At 43.9% G+C, this 26,629-nt stretch overlaps 1 protein-coding gene across 2 annotated transcripts in view; it reads left to right on the top strand.

Moving 5' to 3' along the window:
• LOC111962603 (tetraspanin-9) overlaps positions 1-26,629 on the top strand; it is a 228,483-nt gene that overhangs the window by 182,564 nt on the left and 19,290 nt on the right. For both annotated transcript variants that reach the window (XM_023985813.2, XM_023985812.1), the window contains 2 exons: positions 7,088-7,279; positions 11,469-11,543. In XM_023985813.2, the coding sequence (XP_023841581.1) occupies positions 7,088-7,279; positions 11,469-11,543 (267 nt within the window). The remainder of the gene's footprint in view (positions 1-7,087; positions 7,280-11,468; positions 11,544-26,629) is intronic.

Here is a 26,629-nt window from a genome sequence, read left to right as displayed (position 1 = left end):
GGCCCCCTCTACCCACCCACATGACACCCAACCCGCCCCCTCTACCCACCCACATGACACCAACCCGCCCCCCTCTACCCACCCACATGACACCTGAAACCACACCCCTCTACCACCCACACCACATGACACCAACCCCACCCCTCTACCCACCCACATGACCACCAACCCGCCCCCCCCCCCACCACCAACACACACACACACACACACACCACACACAACACACAACACACACACACACACACACACACACACACACACACACACACACACACATGTAGTCTAGGTTCATAACACTGTAGGGCAGGGGTATTCAACTCTTACCTACGAGGGTCCGGAGACTGCTGGTGTTTCTCGTTCTACCTGATAATGAATGATAATGGTGTCCCAGGTCTAAATTTGAGTTTGAGGGCTGTAAGAGGATACAACAGCCCTCTAGGTGGACCAGTTCCTCCTCAAGACACTGCCCTCTGCCCCTATAGAGACTGACAGGAACTTGACTGGACACCAAGGAACTTGAAGCTCTCAACCTGCTCCACTACAAGGCCCCGTGAGGAATGGGGTTGTGCTGGTCCTCCTTTTCCTGTAGTCCACAATCATCTCCTTAGTCTTGGTCACGTTGAGAGATAGGTTGTTTTCTGGCACCAACCCGGCCAGGTCTCTGACCTCTTCCCAATAGGCTGTCTCGTCGTTGTCGGTATCAGGTCTACCACTGTTGTGTCGTCTGAAAACTTAAATGATGGTGTTGGAGTCGTGCCTGGCCGTGCAGTCGTGGGTGAACAAAGAGTACAGGAGGGGACTGAGCACGCAACCCTGGGGGTCTCCAATGGTGAGGATCACCGTGGCAGATGTGTTGGCTGAATGAGGTAGATGTACATTGATGTATAGTTAAAGGACTTATGCAATATATGATAAACAGAGAGTAGCAGCAGCGTAAAGAGGTTGGGGGAGCACAATGCAAACGTCCGGGTAGCCATTTGATTACCTGTTCAGGAGTCTTATGCGCTTAAGGGTAAAAAATGTTGAGAAGCCTTTTGTCCGTTAGACTTGGCGCTCCGGTACCGCTTGCCATGCGGTAGTAGAGAGAACAGTCTATGACTGGGGTGGCTGGGGTCTTTGACAATATTTTAGGCCTTCCTCTGACAACCGCCTGCGTGTAGAGGTCCTGGATGGCAGCAGCTTAAGCCCCAGGATTTACTGGGCCGTACACACTAACCCTCATGTAGTGCCTTTGCGTGTCAGAGGCCGAGCAATTGCCATACCAGGCAGTGATGCGAACCAGTCAGGATGCTTCTTCGATGTTGCAGCTGTATAGAACCTTTGGAGGATCTCAGGACCCATGCCAAATTCTTTTTAGTTTCCTGAGGGGGAAATAGGCTTTGTCGTGCCCTCTTCAACGACTGTCTTGGTGTGTTGGGACCATTCTAGTTTGTTGTTGATGTGACACCAAGGAACTTTGAAGCTCTCAACCTGCTCCACTACAGCCCGGTCAATGAGAATTGGTGGGCTTGCTCGGTCTTCCTTTCCTGAATCCACAATCATCTCCTTAGTCTTGGTCACGTTGAGTGATAGGTTGTTATTCTGGCACCACCCGGCCAGGTCTCTGGCTTCCTCCCTATAGGCCTGTCTCGTCGTTGTCGGTGATCAGGTCTACCACGTTGTGTCGTCTGCAAACTTAATGATGGTGTTGGAGTCGTGCCTGGCCATGCAGTCGTGGGTGAACAAAGAGTACAGGAGGGACTGAGCACACACCCCCTGGTGGTCTCCAGTGTTGAGGATCAGTGTGGCAGATGTGTTGCTACCTACCCTCACCACCTGGGGGTGGCCCATCAGGAAGTCCAGGATCCAGTTGCAGAGGGAGGTGTTTAGTCCCAGGATCCTTAGCTTAGTGATGAGCTTTGAGGGTACTATGGTGTTGAACGCTGAGCTCTGAGTCAATGAATAGCATTCTCTCACATAAGTGTTCCTTTTGGTCCAGGTTGGGAAAGGCAGTGTGAGTGCAATGAGAGATTGCATCATCTGTGGATCTGTTTGACGGTATGCAAATTGGAGTGGATCTAGGATTCTGGCATAATGGTGTTGATGTAAGCCATTACCAACCTTTCAAAGCACTTCATGGCTACGGACGTGAATGCTATGGGTTTGTAGTCATTTAGGCAGGTTGCCTTTGTGTTCTTGGGCACAGGACTATGGTGGTCTGCTTGAAACATGTTGGTATTACAGACTCAATCAGGGGACATGTTGAAAATGTCAGTGAAGACACCTGCCAGTTGGTCAGCACATGCCCGGAGCACACGTCCTGGTAATCCGGTCTGGCCCCGCAGCATTGTGTATGTTAGACCTGTTTAAAGTCTACTCACGTCGGCCCACGGAGAGCGTGATCACACAGTCGTCCGGAAAACAGCTGATGCTCTCATGCATGCCTCAGTGTTGCTTGCCTCGAAGCGAGCATAGAAGTGATTTATCTCGTCTGTAGGCTCGTGTCACTGGGCAGCTCGCGGCTGTGCTTCCCTTTGTAGTCTGTAAAAGTTTGCAAGCCCTGCCACATAAGACGAGTGTCGGAGCCGGTGTTTTCTGTTTTTCTTTTATGTATTTGTTTTACATAATGTAGTGGTTGTGTTCGGTTTATGACAACCGAACCAGTGCTTTCTGAGCAACCATTACTGGTTTGTTTTGTACCGTTTGTCCCATCCTAGTGAATAGCATGCTCATTTCAGTACGCAATGTAGATGAGCAAAGAAAAGGTGTAGAAAGAAGAAACCACGCTTGTTTGCCATGTTATAGCCTCTTGATTTGTTTTTTCTGCCAACTCCCAATTACGATCGTCAGAACCAGCAACCGTGTCTTTTTATGATGATCTATTCTTGGTCTATTAAACCTTCTAGCTTGACCTGGTATTCTCTGCTTGCGGCGAATGATCTTTAATGCTTGCCTGTGGTTAGAGACTCCGCACCTTGAAAGCGGCAGCTCTACCTGTGAGGCTGCTCGATGCCTGGCAGTGTGTGGGCATCGCGTTTGTGAATGTTGCCTGTTGAATCCTGATGCTTCTGGTTTGGGCGCTATCGAGACTTACATGCAGCCGTAGCTTTTGGTGCCAGCCTTCTCACGACCTCGCTTCCCGTCCGTCATCCCTCGACTGCGACTTCGCTTGTATGCCAAGCCAGTGGACTGACATGTGGGCTGTTATCCATCCTCGAATCCATCGGCAAAGAAATTCCGGAACATTTCCAGTTCTCTGGGTGCATATCGAAAACACAGTCCTTGTCATTCGCTGCTCTGCTCTGGAGCATGCCTGATCTAAGTCATCTGACCACTTTTTATAGACGAGTCACTGTGCTCCTGCTGTATACATTTATTGTGCCTGTACGTCTACTGAAGTAGAAGCTTTAAGGAATATCAGTGGCCTGACCCACGCACGCAACAGTAGCGAGATCAGCACTTGCACTATTGAGTTGAGGTAACTCTCTCATCTCATATACGTGTGTCGTAGTGCGTCACAGTCGTGCAGACCTGCTATTCTGTATTTCGTCGTCTCTGCGTACGTCTCGAGCTACCACAAGTACACGGTGATCTACAACACATAGTCCACACCAGCTCTTCTCTACGTGTCTGTTGCACATTTAAGAGCAAGTCAGGCTAACAGCAGCTGCTATATCGGGAGTAGAGAGGAAATTTGGATTTAATCCTCCAAGTAAAAACCTACTAACTGAGTTTGAGGTCTCTACGGCATCATACATTAAAGGCGTCTGCGACCGTAGCGCAGAGCACCTGCGAGAGGCACAGCCATTCCACCGTCCACGGATAAGCCACACTGGATAGTGCATCAGCAAATGAACACCCCTGATTGACAAGAATTGTCAGTGGAGGTTACCTTTGTGTCACATGCTGTGTCACATGCCTTGATTATGTAGATTAGACGATTCCTAGTATGGCTCTAAAAAAACCACTAGTTGCACCGTATGCACATAGTGCACCGTTACTTAATATCACATCAAAATTAATACAAGTGACACATTACCTAACAGCAGTTCTGCTCTAGACCTCATGTTGCTTCCACGCGAGATAGCTGAGGTTAAGTTCAAGAGTTTCTAAGTCGCCATAGCTGCTTGACTAGCCACGCAATAGCAATGACCCGTTTCTCGCCAGAAGGATAATCAGCAAAGCGGAAAGGTAAGACTGAGTAGTGATTTCATCTACTAACCCATCTGAGACCTAGCAAATGGAACTTGAATAATCCACATGCAATCTCTCTATAGATCAATGAGAGGAGTTGGAATAATATTTCAAAACATCACCACCAGACCCCGTTGATAATGGATGGTTAAGCAACGCTATCTCCTAGGTAACATCAGTTAGACAAACCCCTGACCACTCCTCCCGTCCAAACACCTAATTCCCCTCGATACAGCATCAAATCAGATCTACGATCATGCCGCTAATGTGCATTTAATCGAGTTTGAACTAATTGTTATGCGAAATGCTTGTGCTTCATAGATCGCAACTAGAAATGCGAAGTAGATGTGAGAGACTAAGAACAGTAAGAGATGTCGTAGCGAGACGCGGAATATATGAGGAGAAACAAGCCACAATATCTAACATAGAGAGAATAGAGCGATGAAGGAGTATAAAAAAAGACGGGTTGGTGTCATGTGGGTGGGTAGAGGGGGGCGGGTTGGTGTCATATGGATGCCGGTGTGTAATTCTGTGTTTGTTCTATGCCAGTAAGCTGCTCAGACTGGCGGAACGCATTTCTGCTCCTAATCACTGGTAGAGCATTATTGGCTTAACAGAATCAGTTAATATGCTGTAATGGGTGTAAATGCTCTTGATTAGTTGTTCTCTCCTCCCCTGGTGCGTAGAGGGTAGTCAGCCTACTGCTACAGCCTTTCTGGGTATATCTATATGCTCACTTAGCTTGGATTTGTACTTTGTGAAGACTATGAAAATACATAATGAATATATATTTGTTTCATTATTTGTGAATATTAGGAATGCAACGTTACAGTGGGCCCACGGTTCGGTATGTATCACGGTTTGTGGGCCACGGTAACGGTACGGTTTCGGTATCTTTATATTTAAGAAAAGTTTGCACTTGTATGACTCTCATACAGGGGACGAGTTTGCAACACGTAGCTCTTCATCTCCCAAACCAGTACATCGTGAACCATCACAGTGAGGTAGCTTTCAGTAATCGGAACCATCCAAGTGATGGTAGCTTCCATACATAGTGACATACAGTAGGTAGCTTCCAGTACATAGTGAACCATCACAGGTGAGGGTGCTGAACATAAGATCGTTACTCATGAGTACTCATATGTGAACCATCACAGTGACGGTAGCTTTCAGAGCATAGTGAACCATCCACATGGGTTCAGTATAGTGACTCAGGTGCTTTTCGACTAGTGAACCATCACAGAGGTGACAGTCATTGTAACGGACCTAGTAGCTCCAGTACATAGTGAACATCAAGTGAGGTAGCTTCCAGTACATAGTGTGGAACCATCACAGTGGAGGTAGCTTCCATACAGTAGTGAACATCACAGGTGAGGAGTTCCAAGTAACATACGGTGAACGAATCCACACGTGAGGGGGTAGCTCCAGTACGTGTGAACCCATCACAGTTGAGGTAGCTTCCAGTACATAGTGAACCATCAACAGTGAGGTAGCTTTTTTATATACTAAAAAATATTAACCAAGGCAAAGTCGTACGTTAAAGAAAACAAATTCTTATTGTACCAAAGACAGCCTAGGCTGGTGCGGAGATAGTGCCGTGTGTGTGCTCAGGCTGTGTGCTGTGAACGAAGTGTTGTGGTTTAGCCTGTCGCTCGGGGGAATTGAGTCGTGATAATCAGATCCGTGCGTATCGTTGGCCTCAGGATGCTTCTAACCACTAGCTATCTCGTGCCACCCGCGGTGTGAGTTTGCTCGGTGGAGGTGTTCCACACTTCAGGTAGGAGAGAGCTAGATAGGTTGTCTGTGTCAATTTATTTTCAATTTCTCTCCGTGATGTTTCATAGAGTTTGGGAATTACTTTGCCGCTGAAATGTGTGCGCCGTTACATTGTTTTCATCAAGTGATGAAATCCTGAGTCAGTAACCACTGAATAGGGCTGCAAATCTTTGGCTATGAATACTCCCACTGCTTTCGTTATTTCTTTGTTTTTCTGAATTTTTAGCAAATTGTTGTTGGAAGGCAACGGAGAGAGATTGTTGTGTTTTGGCTAACGAGTCTACTCTCCTTGCTCCAGCTCCACCTGCAAGGGATATGGCCAGGTGATGGCCACGTAAATGACACATCAAGAAGTTTTTCCACTTGAGTAGCTGATGGTGACAAAGCAATACTTGCAGACTGTACTTTCTTTGTTTACGTTCTTCTTACCCTCGTCATCGTATTGACCGTTGAATCCAAAATGTTCCCACACAGCAGATTTGAAAGACGGCAGTGCCTCTTCAAATTTGCTTCTCTCTGTCTCGCTAGCGCTCGCCGCTTCTCTCTGTCTCGCTAGCGCTCTCTTGTCACGTTGGAGCTGAGAGAATATTTGTTTTTAGTTTTCCCTTTCTTCATGGGGCCCCTTTAGGGAGGTTTTCTACTGAGATGTCACTGCAAATTGTCCATAGGTTGTTTAAGGGGGAGCGGGTTGTGGTCACTGTGGTCACAGTTGCTACATTTTGAGACATTGCTGTGGAGTAAAGTTTGTCAGTCCTTAGGAGCCCCCTAATGGCCTGGGGCCCCAAGCAGTTGCCCGCCTTGCCTGTTCACAAGCTGCGCGTTTGGTTCTGTGGATCTGAATGTACAACGTGTGTGTAGTCTGCAGCACAATAAGCAAGTTTTGGAAATTATAGGAAAATGACAGGCATATCGTAATTCCGCGGTTCACGTGTGCGTATTGAACTGTAGAGGGCGTACCGAACGGTTCGACAACATACTGTGTACCGTTGCATCCCTAGTGAATATGCATGCTCATTTCAGTACTGCAAAGAAACTATAAGCCTCTTGTTTTCTGCCAACTCCAATTAATTCAGAACAGACATGTCTTTGTGATGATTCTATTTTAAACCTCTCTTACCTGGTATCTCTTGCTTTGCAGTTGTGTGGCTGTGGGCTGCTGGGCGTGGGCATCTGGCTGTCTGTGTCCCAGGGCAGCTTTGCCACCTTCTCACCCTCCTTCCCGTCGCTCTCCGCTGCCAACCTGGTCATCGCCATCGGCGCCATCGTCATGGTGACCGGCTTCCTGGGCTGCCTGGGAGCCATCAAGGAGAACAAGTGCCTGCTTCTGAGTGTGAGTTAAGAACTGGCCTGCCCACGCACGCAGACATACAAACACACTTGCACATATATACAACTCTCTCTTTCGGTCTTTCTTCTCTCCCTCTATCTATTTCTCTCTCTACCTCAGTACCACACACACACACACACACCAGCCTTCAGTAGAGCAGTCAGGCTAACGAGCTCAACGGGGGAGATGAATCCTCAGTAAAAACCTTGGGGGCTCACGGATAAAATTAGGCCCGAGTGCCAGGCACTGCGGGAGTCWCCCATTCCTCAATGGCCATGGTCACAGCCTGATTGAAAGAATTGTCAGTGTGAGGTACTTTGTGTCACATGCTGTCACATGCTTGAGTTATGTAGATTAGACATTCCTTGTATTGGTAAAAAAAACTGAGAGCGCTGAATTATTTAATACAAAGAATACTCTTGTTTGTCTAGACTCATGTTGTTCCCGGAGAACTGTTAAGTTAAGAGTTTTATCTCCACTGTTATTTAAATAGCAACGTTTGAAAAGATAACGCACGAGTAGGTTTACATAACTGAATGCAAAACTTTTTATATCAACTTGAAAATGAGAGGAGTTGGAATTTCAAACACCTCCAACCCCTTGGAGCAGCTATCTCAAACATCAGTTAAAAGCATATTGAATATTCCGCATCAGCACATCACTACGTCTGCGCTATGTGCTTTAACAATTGTGTATAGCATGAAGCGAGAGAGAGAAAGAGAGAGCGAGCGAGACGGAAAGAGAGAGAAACAGAATTAGAGAGAAAGAGAGAGAGAGAAAAAGAGAGACGGAAAGAGAGAAAGACAGAAATAGAGACGGAAAGAGAGAAAGACAGAAATAGAGATAAAAAAATAGAAAGAGAGAGGGAGGGCCTGGATCTTTGCCAGAACACCACAGTGATAAATAATGAACTCTGGTGTTAAAGCTTCATAACACATCACTGTAATATGTAACTTTTTGGGCAACCCCGACCAAATTCACATAGAAATGTACAGTTGAAGTCGGAAGTTTACATACACCTTAGCCAAATACATTTAAACTCAGTTTTTCACAATTCCTGACATTTAATCCTAGTAAGAATTCCCTGTCTTAGGTCAGTTAGGATCACCACTTTATTTTAAGAATGTGAAATGTCAGAGTAATAGTAGAGAATGATTTATTTCAGCTTTTATTTCTTTCATCACATTCCCAGTGGGTCAGGAAGTTTACATACACTCAATTAGTATTTGGAAGCATTGCCTTTAAATTGTTTAACTTGGGTCAAACGTTTCAGGTAGCCTTCCACAAGCTTCCCACAACAAGTTGGGTGAATTTTGGCCCATTCCTCCTGACAGAGTTGGTGTAACTGAGTCAGGTTTGTAGGCTCTTGCTCACACACGCTTTTCAGCCCACAAATTTTCTATAGGATTGAGGTCAGGGCTTTGTGATGGCCACTCCAATACCTTGACTTTGTTGTCCTTAAGCCATTTTGCCACAACTTTGTAAGTATGCCTGGAGTCATTGTCCATTTGGAAGACCCATTTGCGACCAAGCTTTAACTTCCTGACTGATGTCTTGAAATGTTGCTTCAATATATCCACATAATTTTCCTGCCTCATGATGCCATCTATTTTGTGAAGTGCACCAGTCCCTCCTGCAGAAAAAGGAACCCCTACAAAATGATGCTGCCACCCCTGTGCTTCACGGTTGGGATGGTGTTCTTCAGCTTGCAAGCCTCCCCCTTTTTCCTCCAAACATAACTATGGTCATTATGGCCTAACAGTTCTATTTTTGTTTCATCAGACCAGAGGACATTTCTCCAAAAAGTACGATCTTTGTCCCCATGTGCAGTTGCAAACCGTAGTCTGGCTTTTTTATGGCGGTTTTCGAGCAGTGGGTTCTTCCTTGCTGAGCGGCCTTTCAGGTTATGTTGATATAGGACTCGTTTTACTGTGGATATAGATACTTTTGTACCTGTTTCCTCCAGCATATTCACAAGGTAGTTTGCTGTTGTTCTGGGATTGATTAGCACTTTTCGCACCAAAGTACGTTCATCTTTAGAAAACACGTCTCCTTCCTGAGCGGTATGAAGGCTGCGTGGTCCCATGGTGTTTATACTGGCGTACTATTGTTTGTACAGATGAACGTGGTACCTTCAGGCGTTTGGAAATTTCTCCCAAGGATGAACCAGACTTGTGGAGGTCTACAATTTTTTTTCTGAGGTCTTGGCTAATTTCTTTAGATTTTCCCATGATGTCAAGCAAAGAGGCACTGAGTTTGAAGGTAGGCCTTGAAATACATCCACAGCTACACCTCCAATTGACTCAAATGATGTMAATTAGCCTATCAGAAGCTTCTAAAGCCGTGACATCATTTTCGGGAATTCACCAAGCTGTTTAAAGGCACAGTCAACTTAGTGTATGCTAACTTCTGACCCACTGGAATTGTGATACAGTGAATTATAAGTGAAATAATCTGTCTGTAAACAATTGTTGGAAAAATAACTTGTGTCATGCACAAAGTAGATGTCCTAACCGACTAACCTAAACTATAGTTTGTTAACAAGACATTTGTTGAGTGGTTGAAAAATGAGTTTTAATGACTCCAACCTAAGTGTATGTAAACTTCCTGTAAATTAAAGATCTGTCATTCTTATTGAAAGCAAGTCTAAGAAGCAATAGATCGTTTCTATGTGTGCTATTTCCTTGCTTCCCAGTCTTACATTTTAGTCATTTTGTAGATGGTCTTATCCAGAGCGACTTACAGTGGTGATTGCATACATTTTAATTCATACTGGTCCCGTGTGGGAGTCAAACCCACATCCCTGGCATTGCAAGTGCCATGCTCTACCAGATGAGCCACACAGGACTTCAGTTTTGTTTATGCATCTTTCACTTTTGGTTTTGTGCACCAGCTTCAAACAGCTGAAAACACAGTATTTTTGGTTATGGAAAAGATATTTCACTGTGATTTAGATGGTACAATGATTGTCTACACACTATAGTTGTTTTGCCACATAAACCGAAATTAGGCAAACTACTAGAATTAGAATTAGAATTAGAGTAATTTCTGCATAGTGCATCTTTAAGCCGTATCATATTGAGCCAATGGGTATTTCATATTTCATATTTCCAATGGGTATTTCATATTTCATATTTCCAATGGGTATTTCATATTTCATATTTTCAATGGGTATTTCATATTTCATATTTTCAATGGGTATTTCATGCATCTGCATTGCTTGCTGTTTGGGGTTTTGGGCTGGGTTTCTGTGTAGCACATTGTGACAGCTGCTGATGTAAAAATGGCTTTATAAATGAATTTGATTGATTGCTATTCGCCCAAACCTTCCCAAACCTGGGAAGATAAATGATGTCTGTTTGGAAACATCAGATTGGAGTTAGCCCTCTTTGGGCCAATCAGATCTGAGGTACCGGCCTGACATATTATCTGTAAAATTGTTCTGTGAACAAACTCTCTTTGGATTAGAACTATTTGAAATATATAAAGGTCAGAGAACCTTTTCCATCAGGAAGCTTGCGCCTAGGCTAGACAAGTTGAATGAGCCCATCACAAAAGGCAAGATTGTTTTGTGTGACACACTTGGCCGACATTGTTGACATGAAAGTGAGTGTGTATGCGTCCGTGCGCGCACACACACACACAAACACACACACACACACACTGTAATCAGAGCACTAACTTTTTGTCTAAACAAGCTGTTCCTGAAACTTTCCACACCCGGAGGAAATATGATAAACAAACTTTGTGGGACCTGCCAACAAAAGACAAAACATTCAATGAAACAATCTAACGCTGAACTGGCCACCTAAAGATTCAATAAATAACTGTCTGTGCGGTTTTCACTGTGATCCCCTGTTCATACAGACCGTGACACAAATAATAAACGCATAACAAAATTAATAGAACTCTACGCAAATTGAATTTCTGAATCTGCYGGTTGCTGCGCTCCCATGCTGTGAAGAAGGGACAGAGTAAATATTTAGTTGAAGGAGTGAGGAGGCACTGGGCTGCGTCCGTGGGAGATGAATCTGTAGAGCAATTAAACCTCCTCCACGCATGTTCACTGGCCCTTGGGCACTCACTTTCTCTCCATCTCTCTCCCTCCCTCTCTTGCTGTCTTTCTCTCCCTCTGTATCTCTCCATCTCCCTCTATTCTCCCCCCCTCTCTCTATCTCCCTTTCTTTTGCAGTTCTTCATTGTCTTGCTGATAATCCTGCTGGCAGAGCTGATACTACTCATCCTGTTCTTTGTGTATTCAGATAAGGTAAGGATACTTTAATGTCCCCAATGTTAACCGTGTTTGACTATGATACATTATATGATACTCCAGAAAACCCTTACAGTTGCCCAAGAGTACTTCTCAGTGACCATGAAAAAAAAAGTGGTTTTTGAAATAGGTACAACTGTCCCAGAGTCCTGGCAAGAGGACTGACAATGACCAGCAGGAGACAGGGTTACAATCAGGTTTGGGGAGTAACGGATTACAAAAAAACGGTACCTGTTTCATTACCAGTAAAAATAKTGWAATCAGATTACAGATTTTTGAAAAACTAGATGATTACTTTTAAATTCAGAAAGGATGTTTGCGAAAAACATTCAAATGACATTCAAAAAAGCATTGAAAAAAGACGCAAGTTTAAGTTTGTTCTCAGCATATGTGGGAACTCCTTCAATACTGTTGGAAAAGCATTCCAAGTGAAGCTGGTTGAGAGAATGTCAATAGTGTGCAAAGCTGTCATCAAGGCAAAGGGTAGCTACTTTGAAGAATCTCAAATATAAAATTTGTTTAACACTTTTTTGGTTACTACATGATTCCATATGTGTTATTTCATAGTTTTGATGTCTTCACTATTATTCTGCAATGTAGAAAATAGTCAAAAATAAAGAAAAACCCTTGAATGAGTACTTTGACWGGTACTGTATATCAACTGAACCCTAACCAGTTACTAGAACACTTGCTTGGTCAAAGACTCACTAACACCAGTCAGGGACTCCAGAAGAAGGATTGTTCATGTGGCACGGGTCCAGATGTGAGTTGAGGTGGAGGACAGGACTTTATAAAGGCTGTCTCAATCTGTCCTCCTGGAGACAACAAAAGAGTTCAGGGCCAGACTGGTTTCTCCAACCCCAGGATATTCCACTGATTGGCTGACCGGGTCAGCTGACTCTGGTCCATGGCAACCCGGTCCCTAACACATAGGTGTGAAGTGGCCTTCTGCAGCAGGACAATAGCTTCAGGCTAAGGTCGGGGGTTGGTAACCTACCCCAGCTGTAAGAAGTCACAAAGTTTGTCATCAGAATTGGGAGAATCCATGCCAGCGTAGCCCGAAAAAAAAAATTGTATCTCAGATTGTTCTGGCAATTCTCACAGAGAAACTTAATTGGGAGGAAGGATGACTGACATACTTTTTACATTTGTATGACATTTTTTGAAAATCATGATGAAAGTGGCCATTTTAGGCCCTTTTTAGACCTACAGTATACATGCCTCCAGTAAGACCCTATGATCTGTGAACCATACATGATACAAATCTAAATCTACTTCTCCCATGCGGCAAGTACAACAGGTGTAGTCCTTATGGTGAAATGGTTAATTACAAGCCCTTAACCAACAATGCAGTTAAGAAAAATACGTGTAAAAAAAAAAATAGATAAGTAAAAAATAACAAATAATTAAAGAGCAGCAGTAAAATAACAGTAGCAAGGCTATATACAGGGGGTACCAGTACAGAGTCAATGTGCGGAGGAACAGGTTAGTCGAGGTAATTGAGGTAGTATGTACATGTAGGTAGAGTTAAAGTGACTATGCATAGATAATAAACAGAGAGTAGCAGTGGGGGTTGGGGGGGGGGAATAGTCTGGGTAGCCAGTTGATTAGCTGTTCAGGAGTCTTATGGCTCGGGGGTAGAAGCTGTTAAGAAGCCTTTTGGACCTAGACTTGGTGCTCTGGTACCGCTTGTCGTGCGGTAGCAGAGAAAACAGTCTATGATTAGGGTGGCTGGAGTCTTTGACAATTTTTTCCCCTCTGAYACCTCCTGGTATAGAGGTCCTGGATGGCAGGAAGCTTGGCCCCAGTGATGTACTGGGCCGTATGGACTGCCCTCTGTAGTGCCTTGCGGTCGGAGGCAGTGATGCAACCAGTCAGGATGCTCTCGATGGTGCATCTGTAGAACCGTTTGAGGATCAGCCAAATCTTTTCAGTCTCCTGAGGGGGAATAGGCGATGTCGTGCCCTCTTCACTTGTCTTGGTGTGTTTGGACCATGATAGTTTGTTGGTGATGTGGACACCAAGGAACTTGAATCTCTCAATCTGCTCAACTACAGCCCCGTCGAWGAGAATGGGTGCATGCTCGGTACTCCTTTTCCTGTAGTCCACAATCATCTCCTTTGTGTTGATCACGTTGAGGGAGAGGTTGTTATCCTGGCACCACACGGCCAGGTCTCTGACCTCGTCCTTAAAGGCTGTCTCATCGTTGTCGGTGATCAGGCCTACCACTGTTGTGTTGTCTGCAAACTTAATGATGGTGTTGGAGTCATGCCTGGCCATGCAGTCATGAGTAAATAAGGAGTACAGGAGGGGACTGAGCACGCATCCCTGAGGGGCCCCCGTGTTGAGGATCAGCGTGGCAGATGTGTTGTTACCTACCCTCACCACCTGGGTGCAGCCCATCAGGAAGTCCAGGATTCAGTTGCAGAGGGAGGTGTTTAGTCCCAGGGTCCTTTGCTTAGTGATGAGGGCACTATAGTGTTGAACGCTGAGCTGTAGTCAATGAATAGCATTCTCACGTAGGTGTTCCTTTTRTCCAGGTGGGAAAGGGCAGTGTGGAGTGCAATAGAGATTGCATCATCTGTGGATCTGTTGGGACGATATGCTAAAGTTTTTTTTCTCGGGATGCTCATTTAACATGCTGGTAGAAATGAGGTAAAACGGATTTAAGTTTCCCTGCATTAAAGTCCCTGGGCCACTAGGAGTGCCGCCTCTGGATGAGCGTTTTCCTGTTTGCTTATGGCCTTATACAGCTCATTGCATGCGGCCTTAGTGCCAGCATTGGTTTGTGGCGCTAAATAGACAGCTACGAAACATATAGATGATAACTTGGTAAATAGTGTGGTCTACAGCTTATCATGAGATACTCTACCTCAGGTGAGCAAAACCTTGAGACTTCCTCACTTTTAGATTTTGTGCACCAGCTGTTGTTTACAAATATACACAGACCGCCACCCCTTGTCTTACCAGAGGCGGCTGTTCTATCTTGCCAATGTAGCGTTAACCCCGCCAGCTGTATGTTATTCACGTCGTCGTTCAGCCACTACTCGGTGAAACATAAGATAGTACAGTTTTTAATGTCCCGTTGGTAGGATATTCGTGATCGTAGCTCGTCTATTTTGTTATCCAATAATTGTACGTAGGCTAATAGGACTGATGGTGGAGGCAGATTACCCACTCGCCGTCGGATCCTTACAAGGTACCACAACCTACATCCCCGATATCTCTGTCTCGTTCTCATGCGAATCACAAGGATTTGGGCTTTGGATGTCTGAAGTAAAGAAAATATTTGTCCAGTACGAGGTGAGTGATTGCTGTCCTGGTATCTAGAAGCTCTTTTCGGGCATAAGAGACGGTGGCTGAAGCATTATGTACAAAATAAGTTACAAATAACGTGAAAAAACACACACAATAGCACAATTGGTTAGGAGACCGTAAAACGCCAGCCATCTCCTCCGGCACCATTCTAATAATACAAACAACATATTGGTGTCATTCTATTCCTTATAGTATGCTGTTCTACAATATGAAGTATGTCTTCATTCTGAAATAAAACATTTCTGATTTAATTTATTCAATATTACAAAGATTAATATCTGAAAAGTTGCCTTTTTGACTTTGCTTAAGACATTGTTTGGAACAATATACTCTTCAAGTACAGCAMATTTCCAGTGTGGGCTCTCTGCTAATTCTAAAGGTAAGGTACATTTTACRAGCACCACCAACACAGTGAATGGGAAAATGGATACAAAGCGAACTCCCTCTTCTGGTGATTTGCTGAATGTGCAGTCCTAAAGGAAGGCTGTAATTGGTTAAAAACCAATAATGTCAATCAATATGTATAATTTGGGTCACATCATTAAAAGTACCGGAGAGCCCAATCTGGAAATTTGACGTGTTTGAAGAGTATATTGTTACAAACAAATCAAATAGGGTACTTTTGAGATAGTAATATTGATATTTTTTATGTTGAATAAATTAATTTGAAAAATAGTATTTCAGAATCTAGACATACTCAATATTTGAGAGCACCCTCTAATGACACCAATATGTTGTCTGTATCATGTATGGTTCACAGATCAGGGTCTTACTACAGGCATGTATAGATCTAAAAAGGGCTTAAAATGGCCACTTTCATCATGAATTTAAAAAAAATGGTTTGTGATACAAATTGTATCAGCATGTCAAGCGTCCTTCCTCCCAATGAAGTTACAATGTGATAATTGCCAGAACATTTTTGGCCAACTCTGGCGTGGAATCTCCCAATTCACTTAACATCTACTTTCCTTTAATTACTTATCATGTATTAAGCCTGACATGAAAACCGACATGAAACATGCAGACATACTGCATATTTGCACACACACACAAACACACACGCACCCCAAGACACAAATGGTGTCATGTACATAAGCACGGCCCAGTTGTTCTATGCTGAGTGTCCTCAGTCTCCCCTTTCAAAGACACTTGTCTCACAGCGAGAGTTTAAGCGTCTTCACCCCTCAGAGGTGACCCCCAGGGTTAAAAAGATCACAGGTCAGCCCGCACAATGCAGTCTAACCCCTGGCCAGTTGGMTCGGTGTAATTGCTTCTGAGCTCTGTTTTAGCCCCACTCTCTTATTTCCCCCACCTAAAGCTTTAGCTCAGCATTTCCCATGACCCCTAGAGCCAGGGATGGGGCTATGTGCTGCTATGTATGGCCAGGGTCTGAGAATCTGAGAAACACTGGATAGCATGTAAAGCTCATGAGATTATTGACCGCCATGGGTGAAGTCTTAAAATCAACCTATAAATGTTCACAGATAGATGACGCACCCAAATATTTCAAATCAAAGTTTATTTGTCACGTACATAGAGTTATAGCAGGTGCAGTGAAATGCTTATGTTACTAACTCCAACCGTGCAGTAGAATGTCACGGAAATACAATGCAAATACACACAAAAATGAAATCTAAACAATAAACCAAGAAATTACAGAAAGAAAATGGTATGTACAGTAGTAGTTATATTAAGATGAGCTATGTCGAGAATACAGTATATACTATACATACACACTTAGTAAACAACAGTATATAACAGAATAAACATAYATTTTGTGTAGGTCAAATGGACCAGCAATGAAATTGTGAAATTATCCTCTTTTTTCCAAGGGCATTGTATGAAATTTTAAAAAATGAGTCAGGGAAAAATCTTTCTATATATATTCAAAGTCGTTTCCCTAAGTAMATTTTCTTTGTTCTGAGGTTTTTGCTGAAATTCAGCTTCTCCAACAGATAAAGGAATGACTTTAGCAGTTAGCACCCAATCCATTCAGAGATTTGAATCTCTCCCTGTCTCCCAGGAAGGCAGGCAGGCACACACCATCAGGAGTCAATATGTCTGCCGTAGCCTTATTTCCAAATATCACCAGCTTAACATCATAAACCCAAACGAGAGCCTTTCCAAATGATCTTATAGGAGAGTACTTGACAGCAATACAGTAGTCTCAGATCACCTGTGAAGGTGTGGGGTGATCGGCAGTCAGAGAAGCCTGGGCTCGTGTCCACTCAGAGTAGAAGTGCTGATCTAGGATCAGTTTTGCCTTTTAGGTTATTATTATATATWTTTTTTAATTACCTTATTTTACCAGGTATAAATAGACAGGGGGACTTGGGAGTGCTGATTATAGGATTAGTACCCTTCTGTCAATGTAATCTTGTTCATTAAGATCTAAAAGAAAAAGGCACTCCTACTTTAGATCAAGGACATCAACCACCCCTAGCCATGACCTGTTCACCCCGCTACCATCCAGAAGGCAAGGTCAGTACAGGTGCATCAAAGCCATCAGGTACAGGTGCATTAAATAGCCATCACTAGCTGGCTACCACCCGGTTACTCAACCCTGCACCTTAGAGGCTGCTGTYCTATATACATAGACATGGAATCACTGGTCACTTTAATAATGGAACACTAGTCACTTTATTAATGTTTACATATTGCTTTACTCATTTCATATGTAAACACAGCAAAAAAAGAAACACCCTCTCACTGTCAACTGTGTTTATTTTCAGAAAATTAACATGTCTAAATATKTGTGTGAACATAACAAGATTCAACAACTGAGACATAAACTGAACAAGTTCCACAGACATATGACTAACAGAAATTGAATAATGTGTCCCTGAACAAAGGGGGGGTCAAAATCAAAAGTAACAGTTAGTATCTGGTGTGGCCACCAGCTGCATTAAGTACTGCAGTGCATCTCCTCATGGACTGCACCTGATTTGCCAGTTCTTTCTGTGAGATGTTACCCCACTCTTCCACCAAGGCACCTGCAAGTTCTTGGATATTTCTGGGGGGAATGGCCCTAGCCCTCACCCTCATTCCTTCGGCGATAAACGCGAATCCGACCAACACCCCTGGTGAGACAAAACCGCGACTCGTCAGTGAAGAGCACTTTTTGCCAGTCCTGTCTGGTCCAGCGACGGTGGGTTTGTGCCCATTGCCGGTGATGTCTGGTGAGGACCTGCTGGACTGAGGCCTACAAGCCCTCAGTCCAGCCTCTATCAGCCTATTGCAGACAGTCTGAGCACTGATGGAGAGATTGTGCGTTCCTGGTGTAACTCGGGCATTTGTTGTTGCCATCCTGTACCTGTCCCGCAGGTCAAATCAAATCAAAGTTTATTTGTCATGTGCAACGAATACAACAGCTGTAGACCTGACAGTGAAATGCTTACTTACAGACTCTAACCAATAGTGCAAAAAAAGGTATTAGGTGAACAATAGGTAGGTAAAGAAATAAAACAACAGTAAAAAGACAGGCTATATACAGTAGCGAGGCTATAAAAGTAGCGAGGCTACATACAGACACTGGTTAGTCAGGCTGAATGAGGTAGTATGTACATGAATGTATAGTTAAAGTGACTATGCATATATGATAAACAGAGAGTAGCACCAGCGTAAAAAGAGGGGTTGGGGGGGCACACAATGCAAACAGTCCGGGTAGCCATTTGATTACCTGTTCAGGAGTCTTATGGCTTAAGGGTAAAAAATGTTGAGAAGCCTTTTTGTCCTAGACTTGGCGCTCCGGTACCGCTTGCCATGCGGTAGTAGAGAGAACAGTCTATGACTGGGGTGGCTGGGGTCTTTGACAATTTTTAGGGCCTTCCTCTGACACCGCCTGGTGTAGAGGTCCTGGATGGCAGGCAGCTTAGCCCCAGGGATGTACTGGGCCGTACRCACTACCCTCTGTAGTGCCTTGCGGTCAGAGGCCGAGCAATTGCCATACCAGGCAGTGATGCAACCAGTCAGGATGCTCTCGATGTTGCAGCTGTAGAACCTTTGGAGGATCTCAGGACCCATGCCAAATCTTTTTAGTTTCCTGAGGGGGAATAGGCTTTGTCGTGCCCTCTTCACGACTGTCTTGGWGTGTTTGGACCATTCTAGTTTGTTGTTGATGTGGACACCAAGGAACTTGAAGCTCTCAAMCTGCTCCACTACAGCCMGGTCAATGAGAATGGGGGCGTGCTCGGTCTTCCTTTTCCTGTAATCCACAATCATCTCCTTAGTCTTGGTCACGTTGAGTGATAGGTTGTTATTCTGGCACCACCCGGCCAGGTCTCTGGCTTCCTCCCTATAGGCTGTCTCGTCGTTGTCGGTGATCAGGTCTACCACGGTTGTGTCGTCTGCAAACTTAATGATGGTGTTGGAGTCGTGCCTGGCCATGCAGTCGTGGGTGAACAAAGAGTACAGGAGGGGACTGAGCACACACCCCTGGKRGTCTCCAGTGTTGAGGATCAGTGTGGCAGATGTGTTGCTACCTACCCTCACCACCTGGGGGTGGCCCATCAGGAAGTCCAGGATCCAGTTGCAGAGGGAGGTGTTTAGTCCCAGGATCCTTAGCTTAGTGATGAGCTTTGAGGGTACTATGGTGTTGAACGCTGAGCTGTAGTCAATGAATAGCATTCTCACATAAGTGTTCCTTTTGTCCAGGTTGGAAAGGGCAGTGTGGAGTGCAATAGAGATTGCATCATCTGTGGATCTGTTTGGACGGTATGCAAATTGGAGTGGATCTAGGATTTCTGGCATAATGGTGTTGATGTAAGCCATTACCAACCTTTCAAAGCACTTCATGGCTACGGACGTGAATGCTATGGGTTTGTAGTCATTTAGGCAGGTTGCCTTTGTGTTCTTGGGCACAGGGACTATGGTGGTCTGCTTGAAACAYGTTGGTATTACAGACTCAATCAGGGACATGTTGAAAATGTCAGTGAAGACACCTGCCAGTTGGTCAGCACATGCCCGGAGCACACGTCCTGGTAATCCGTCTGGCCCCGCAGCMTTGTGTATGTTGACCTGTTTAAAGGTCTTACTCACGTCGGCCAYGGAGAGCGTGATCACACAGTCGTCCGGAACAGCTGATGCTCTCATGCATGCCTCAGTGTTGCTTGCCTCGAAGCGAGCATAGAAGTGATTTATCTCGTCTGGTAGGCTCGTGTCACTGGGCAGCTCGCGGCTGTGCTTCCCTTTGTAGTCTGTAAAAGTTTGCAAGCCCTGCCACATAAGACGAGCGTCGGAGCCGGTGTAGTATGATTCAGTCTTAGCCCTGTAATGACGCTTTGCCTGTTTGATGGTTCGTCGCAGGGCATAGCAGGATTTTTTGTAAGCTTCCGGGTTAGAGTCCCGCACCTTGAAAGCGGCAGCTCTACCCTTTAGCTCAGTGCGGATGTTGCCTGTAATCCATGGCTTCTGGTTGGGGTATGTACGTACAGTCACTGTGGGGACAACGTCCTCGATGCACTTATTGATAAAGCCAGTGACTGATGTGGTGTACTCCTCAATGCCATCGGAAGAATCCCAGAACATGTTCCAGTCTGTGATAGCAAAACAGTCCTGACCACTTTTTTATAGACCGAGTCACTGGTGTTTCCTGCTTTAATTTTTGCTTGTAAGCAGGAATCAGGAGGATAGAGTTGTGGTCGGATATACCAAATGGAGGGCGAGGGAGAGCTTTGTACGCGTCTCTGTGTGTGGAGTACAGGTGATCTAGAATYTTTTTCCCCTCTGGTTGCACATTTAACATGTTGATGGAAATTTGGTAGAACTGATTTAAGTTTCCCTGCATTAAAGTCTCCGGCCACTAGGAGCGCCGTCTCCGGGTGAGTGGTTTCCTGTTTGCTTATTTCCTTATACAGCTGACTGAGTGTGGTCTTAGTGCCAGCATCTGTTTGCGGTGGTAAATAAACAGCCACGAAAAGTATAGCTGAAAACTCTCTAGGCAAGCAGTGTGGCCTGCAATTTCTCCCAATATAGTCTACTTCAGGCGAGCAAAATCTAGAGACTTCCTTAGATGTGATGTTCGGATGTACCGATCCTGTGCAGGTGTTGTTACACGTGGTCTGCCACTGCGAGGACGATCAGCTGTCCGTCCTGTCTCTCTGTAGCGCTGTCTTAGGCGTCTCACAGTACGGACATTGCAATTTATTGCCCTGGCCACATCTGCAGTTCTCATGCCTCCTTGCAGCATGCCTATGGCACATTCACGCAGATGAGCAGGGACYCTGGGCATCTTTCTTTTGGTGTTTTTCAGAGTCAGTAGAAAGGCCTCTTTAGTGTCCTAAGTTTTCATAACTGTGACCTTTATTGCCTACTGTTAGTAAGCTGTTAGTGTCTTAACGACCGTTCCACAGGTGCATGTTCATTAATTGTTTATGGTTCATTGAACAAGCATGGGGAACAATGTTTAAACCCTTTACAATGGAGATCTGTGAAATTATTTGGATTTTTACAAAATATCTTTGAAAGACAGTGTCCTGAAAAAGGTCTGTTTCTTTTTTTGAAGAGTTTATATACTGTATTCTATTCTACTGTATTTTAGTCAATGCCACTCGATATTGCTTGTCCTAATATTTATATATTTCTTAATTCCATTATTTTACTTTTAGATTTGTGTGTATTGTTGTGAATTGTTAGATATAACTGTACTGTTGGAGCTAGGAGCACAAGAATTTCACTACACCCGCAATAACATCTGCTAAATATGTGTATGTGACAAATAAAATGTTATTTGATTAGACTCTGAAAGGCTTTATGAGTACAGGCCCTGATCCTAGATCAGCTCTGCTACTTGGAGTGGCTTTGTAAATACGGACCCTGCCATTTTGTGCTGTAAGACCGACTCTAGGCTTTACGGTAAGAGTTGTCTCAAGTTAGTTGTATTCAAATCCAGTCAATAGCTCCAGTGGTTTCTGAGCCCTCTGTATCCTGTGTGTATCTCAAAATCAAATCAAATGTAATTTTATTGGTCACATACACATGGTTAGCAGATGTTAATGCGAGTGTAGCGAAATGCTTTGTGCTTCTAGTTCCGACAGTGCAGTAATATCTAACAAGTAATCTCACAATTCCCCAACAACTACCGAATACACACAAATCTAACAAGTAATCTAACAATTCCCCAACAACTACCTAATACACACAAATCTAAAGGGGTGAATGAGAATATGTACATATAAGTATATGGATGAGCGATGTCCGAGCGGTATAGGCAAGGTGCAGTAGATGCTATAAAATACAGTATATACATGTGATATGAGTAATGTAAGATAAATGTAAACATTATTAAAGTGGCATTATTTAAAGCGGCATCATTTAAAGTGACTAGTGATCCATTTATTAAAGTGGCCAGTGATTGGGTCTCAATGTAGGCAGCAGCCACTCTGAGTTAGTGATTGCTGTTTAGCAGTCTGATGGCCTTGAGATAGAAGCTGTTTTTCAGTCTCTCGGTCCCAGCTTTGATGCACCTGTACTGACCTCGCCTTCTGGATGGTAGCGGTGTAAACAGGCAGTGGTTTGAACAGCATGGTAGCGGTGTGAACTCCACTTGCACATTAAGGTTAGATGAAGGGACGATAATGCAGATGGCCTGAAATGTATCTTCTTTTATTGGTCTCTAAATGTCATTAAAATGTAAAGCTGTTACTGCAAATTGTGTGTTATTGAATGTGGCATGTCTTGCTTTCCTTGGTTCAGGAACTCCGTATCAGGTCAGGAATAGTTCAGCACAGGATTATTCAGACTGTGTTCAGACTGTGACATTACATGAGGCTACTGGATCCGAGAATGATGAGGAGAGAGTGGAGCGATTTGTAGGCCCTGAACATAATTGGTTTTGTTTTTTAATTTTCTTTCTTTCTCATTTTCTCTCTTTTGCTTTCTCTCTATCGCTCTCGTTTTTTATTTGTTTMTTTTTTTTGTTTGTTTCTTTGTTTCATTTTCTCTCTTTCTCTCTCTCTATATATATGGTATGTCGTGTTAGACTCTCCCCCATCCTCGAGCTCTGCGATCAGAAGTATGGCTAGTTTACCAAGGCTATTTGATATGGAAATCACAAGGCATGAGTATGCTCTGATGTTTGTGATACCACATGATGGGGAGGTGCTAACTACTCTGAGCATCTTGGGATATGTCAGTTCACTGGAGTATGGGCWTATCTTCCTAGCCTGGAATCTAGCTGATATGCTTAATTTCATCATTGAAACATAGCATATCAGTTTTTAATTCCAGGCTAGTATCTTCCCCTTCTCCCACGGTGGCTCTGTAGTGGGAGTCTTGCCTCCATGTATGGCAGAGACTCAGGTACATCTCTTTCCATTGCAGTGCAAAATAAGCAAACACAGGCTTCATCTCTGATGAAACTACTCCAGTATACTACTACTGGCCCTGCAGTGACCCACTATCTGACTACAGCAGATGGCAAGGCCAGACAAAAAATTACTCCCATCTGTCTTCAGCGCCGTGGCCTCATTCTGGGTCAGCTACTCTATGCTAACGCTAATGACTCCAGCCACACAAGCCATAGACTGTGAAACAAGACTGCTAAATAGCTAATCAAATGGCTACTCGGACTAACCGGAAATTGACCCTTTTTATACTAACTCTCTTGCACTGACTCTATGCACACACGCTGGACTCTACCCACATACTCACACATACACTGACACCCCAACACACACACACACACACACACACACACACACACCACACACACACACACACACACACACACACACACACACACACACACACACACACACACACACACACACACACACACACCACACAATTATTATATAAAAAGTAAAAAATGACCTTTTATTTAACCAGGTAGGCCAGTTGAGAACAAGTTCTCATTTACAACTGTGACCTGGCCAAGATAAAGCAAAGCATTCCGACAAAAACAACAACACAGAGTTACACATAAACAATGTACAGTCATAATACAACAGAAAAATCTATGTACAGTGTGTGCAAATGTAGAAGAGTAGAGAGGTAAGGCAATAAATAGGCCATAGAGGCGAAATAATTACAATTTAGCATTAACACTGGAGTGATAGATGTGCAGATGATAATGTGCAAGTAGAGATACTGGGGTGGAAAAGAGCAAGAGGATAAGTAACAATATGGGGATGAGGTAGTTGGGTGTGCTTTTACAGATTGGCTTTGTACAGGTACAGTGATCGGTAAGCTGCTCTGACAGCTGATGCTTGAAGTTAGAGAGAGAGATATAAGACTCCAGCTTCAGTGATTTTTGCCAATTCGTTTCCAGTCATTGGCAGCAGAGAACTGGAAGAAATGGCGGCCAATGGAAGTGTTGGCTTTGGGGATGACCAGAAAAATATACCTGCTGGAGTGTGTGCTATGGGTGGGTGTTGCTATGGTGACCAGTGAGCTGAGATAAGGCAGGGCTTTACCTAGCAAAGACTTATAGATGACCTGGAGCCAGTGAGTTTGGCGCCAAATATAAAGTGAGAGCCAGCAAACGAGAGCATACAGGTCGTAGTGGTGGGTAGTATATGGGGCTTTGGTGACAAAACGGATGGCACTGAGATAGACTACATCCAGTTTGCTGAGTAGAGTGTTGGAGGCTATTTTGTAAATAACATCGCCAAAGTCAAGGATCGGTAGGACAGTCAGTTTTATGAGGGTATGTTTGGCAGCATGAGGGAAGGATCCTTTGTTGCAAAATAGGAAGCCGATTCTAGATTTAATTTGGAGATGCTTAACGTGAGTCTGGAAGGAGAGTTTATAGTCTAACCAGACACCTAGGTATTTGTAGTTGTCCACATGTTCAAAGTCAGAACCGTCCAGAGTAGTGATGCTAGTCGGGCGGGAGGGTGCGGGAAGCAATCGGTTGAAAAGCATGCACTTAGTTTACTTGCATTTAAAAGCAGTTGGAGGCCACGGAAGGAGTGTTGTATGGCATTGAAGTTCGTTTGAAGGTTTGTTAGCACAGTGTCCAAAGAAGGGTCAGATGTATACAGAATGGTGTCGTCTGCGTAGAGGTGGATCAAAGAATCACCCGCGGCAAGAGCGACATCATTGATATATACAGAGAAAAGAGTCGTCCTGAGAATTGAACCCTGTGGCACCCCCATAGAGACTGCCAGAGGTCCGGACAACAGGCCCTCCGATTTGACACACTGAACTCTGTCTGAGAAGTAGTTTGTGAACCAGGCGAGGCAGTCATTTGAGACGCCAAGGCTATTGAGTCTGCCGATAAGAATGTGGWGATTGACAGAGTCGAAAGCCTTGGCCAGGTCGATGAAGACGGCTGCACAGTACTGTCTTTTATCGATGGCGGTTATAATATCGTTTCGGACCTTGAACGTGGCTGAGGTGCACCCATGACCAGCTCGCAAACCAGATTGCATAGTGGAGAAGGTACGGTGGGATTCGAAATGGTCGGTGATCTTTGTTACCTTGGCTTTCGAAGATTTTAGAAAGGCAGGGCAGGATGGATATAGGTCTATAACAGTTTGGGTCTAGAGTGTGGGGATGACCGCGGCAGTTTTCCAATCTTTCGGGATCTCAGACGATACGAAAGAGAGGTTGAATAGGCTAGTAATAGGGGTTGCAACAATTTTGGCGGATCATTATAGAAAGAGAGGGTCCAGATTGTCTAGCCCAGCTGATTTGTAGGGATCCAGATTTTGCAGCTCTTTCAGAACATCAGCTATCTGGTTTTGGGTGAAGAGGCCGATAAAAAAAAAGCGTGAATATGATCTCTCTGACTTCGATATTATTTGATACATGTAGAAAATCATCCTAAAGTATGTTTTTTTTCAAATATACTTTAATTATATTTATTGCAATTTATTCTTGGACTTTAGATGTGTGAGACGGAAGAAATTTTTTGAAGAAAGACAGATTAAAGCCGCCGCAATGCTATTGTGCCTTGCTAACCAAAGAGGGGAAATAGTTTCGTTCTGGAACCCAACTAAAGACTCTACTGGACATTGGACCCGTTACACACATTCTGATGGAATATCAACAAAGATAAGGACCAATTTGGGATGCTTTTTCATATATCTGTCGAACTGTTGTATGCTAACTGTGCTAGGCTAGCGCCTTGATTTATGCTAGTGCTGCCTTATGCTAGCTTATGTTTGTTAGCTAATATACGATATATTGTGTTTTCGCTGTAAAAACACTTCAAAAATCGGAAATATTTGGCTTTATTCACACGATATCTGTCCTTTCATTAGCTATCCACCATATGTTTTTTCTGAAATGTTTTATGAGGTGTAATTAGTAGTGCGAGCGTTGGTGTATGTATTTTTCTTGGCTACTCCCGTCTGGATTCAGACTTTAGCTATGTGGTAGCATTTATGGTAGCATCAATGTAAAACTGATTTAGCTAAAATATGCACTTTTTAATGAACAAAAGCATAGATTTATTGTGTAACATGTTATATGACTGTCATCTGAGGTAGTTTTTTCTGGGTTCTTTAGGTTGGGTTTTAGTTTATTTCGGTTGGTTTGTGCATGCTACTTGAATCAATAATTCCATAATCATAATCATAATTCCACTTTTGTATTTGGTGGTGAGCTACACATAAATATATGTGGTGTTCTTCTCTGTAAAACATTTAAAAAATCGGACATGTTGGCTGGATTGACAAATGTTTATCTTCAATGCTGTTATTGGACTTTTAATGTGTGAAAGTTAAATATTTTAAAAAAATAGATTTTGAATTTCGCGCCTGCACTTGCAGTGGCTGTTGTCATATTAATCCCGACGTCGGGATTGCAGCCTGTAAAGG

The sequence above is a fragment of the Salvelinus sp. IW2-2015 genome, linkage group LG4q.1:29 (assembly GCF_002910315.2).
Source record: "Salvelinus sp. IW2-2015 linkage group LG4q.1:29, ASM291031v2, whole genome shotgun sequence".
Taxonomy (NCBI): Eukaryota; Metazoa; Chordata; class Actinopteri; order Salmoniformes; family Salmonidae; genus Salvelinus; species Salvelinus sp. IW2-2015.
The sequence above is the reverse complement of the archived record's forward strand: the minus strand, read 5'-3'. Positions and strand labels throughout refer to the sequence as shown.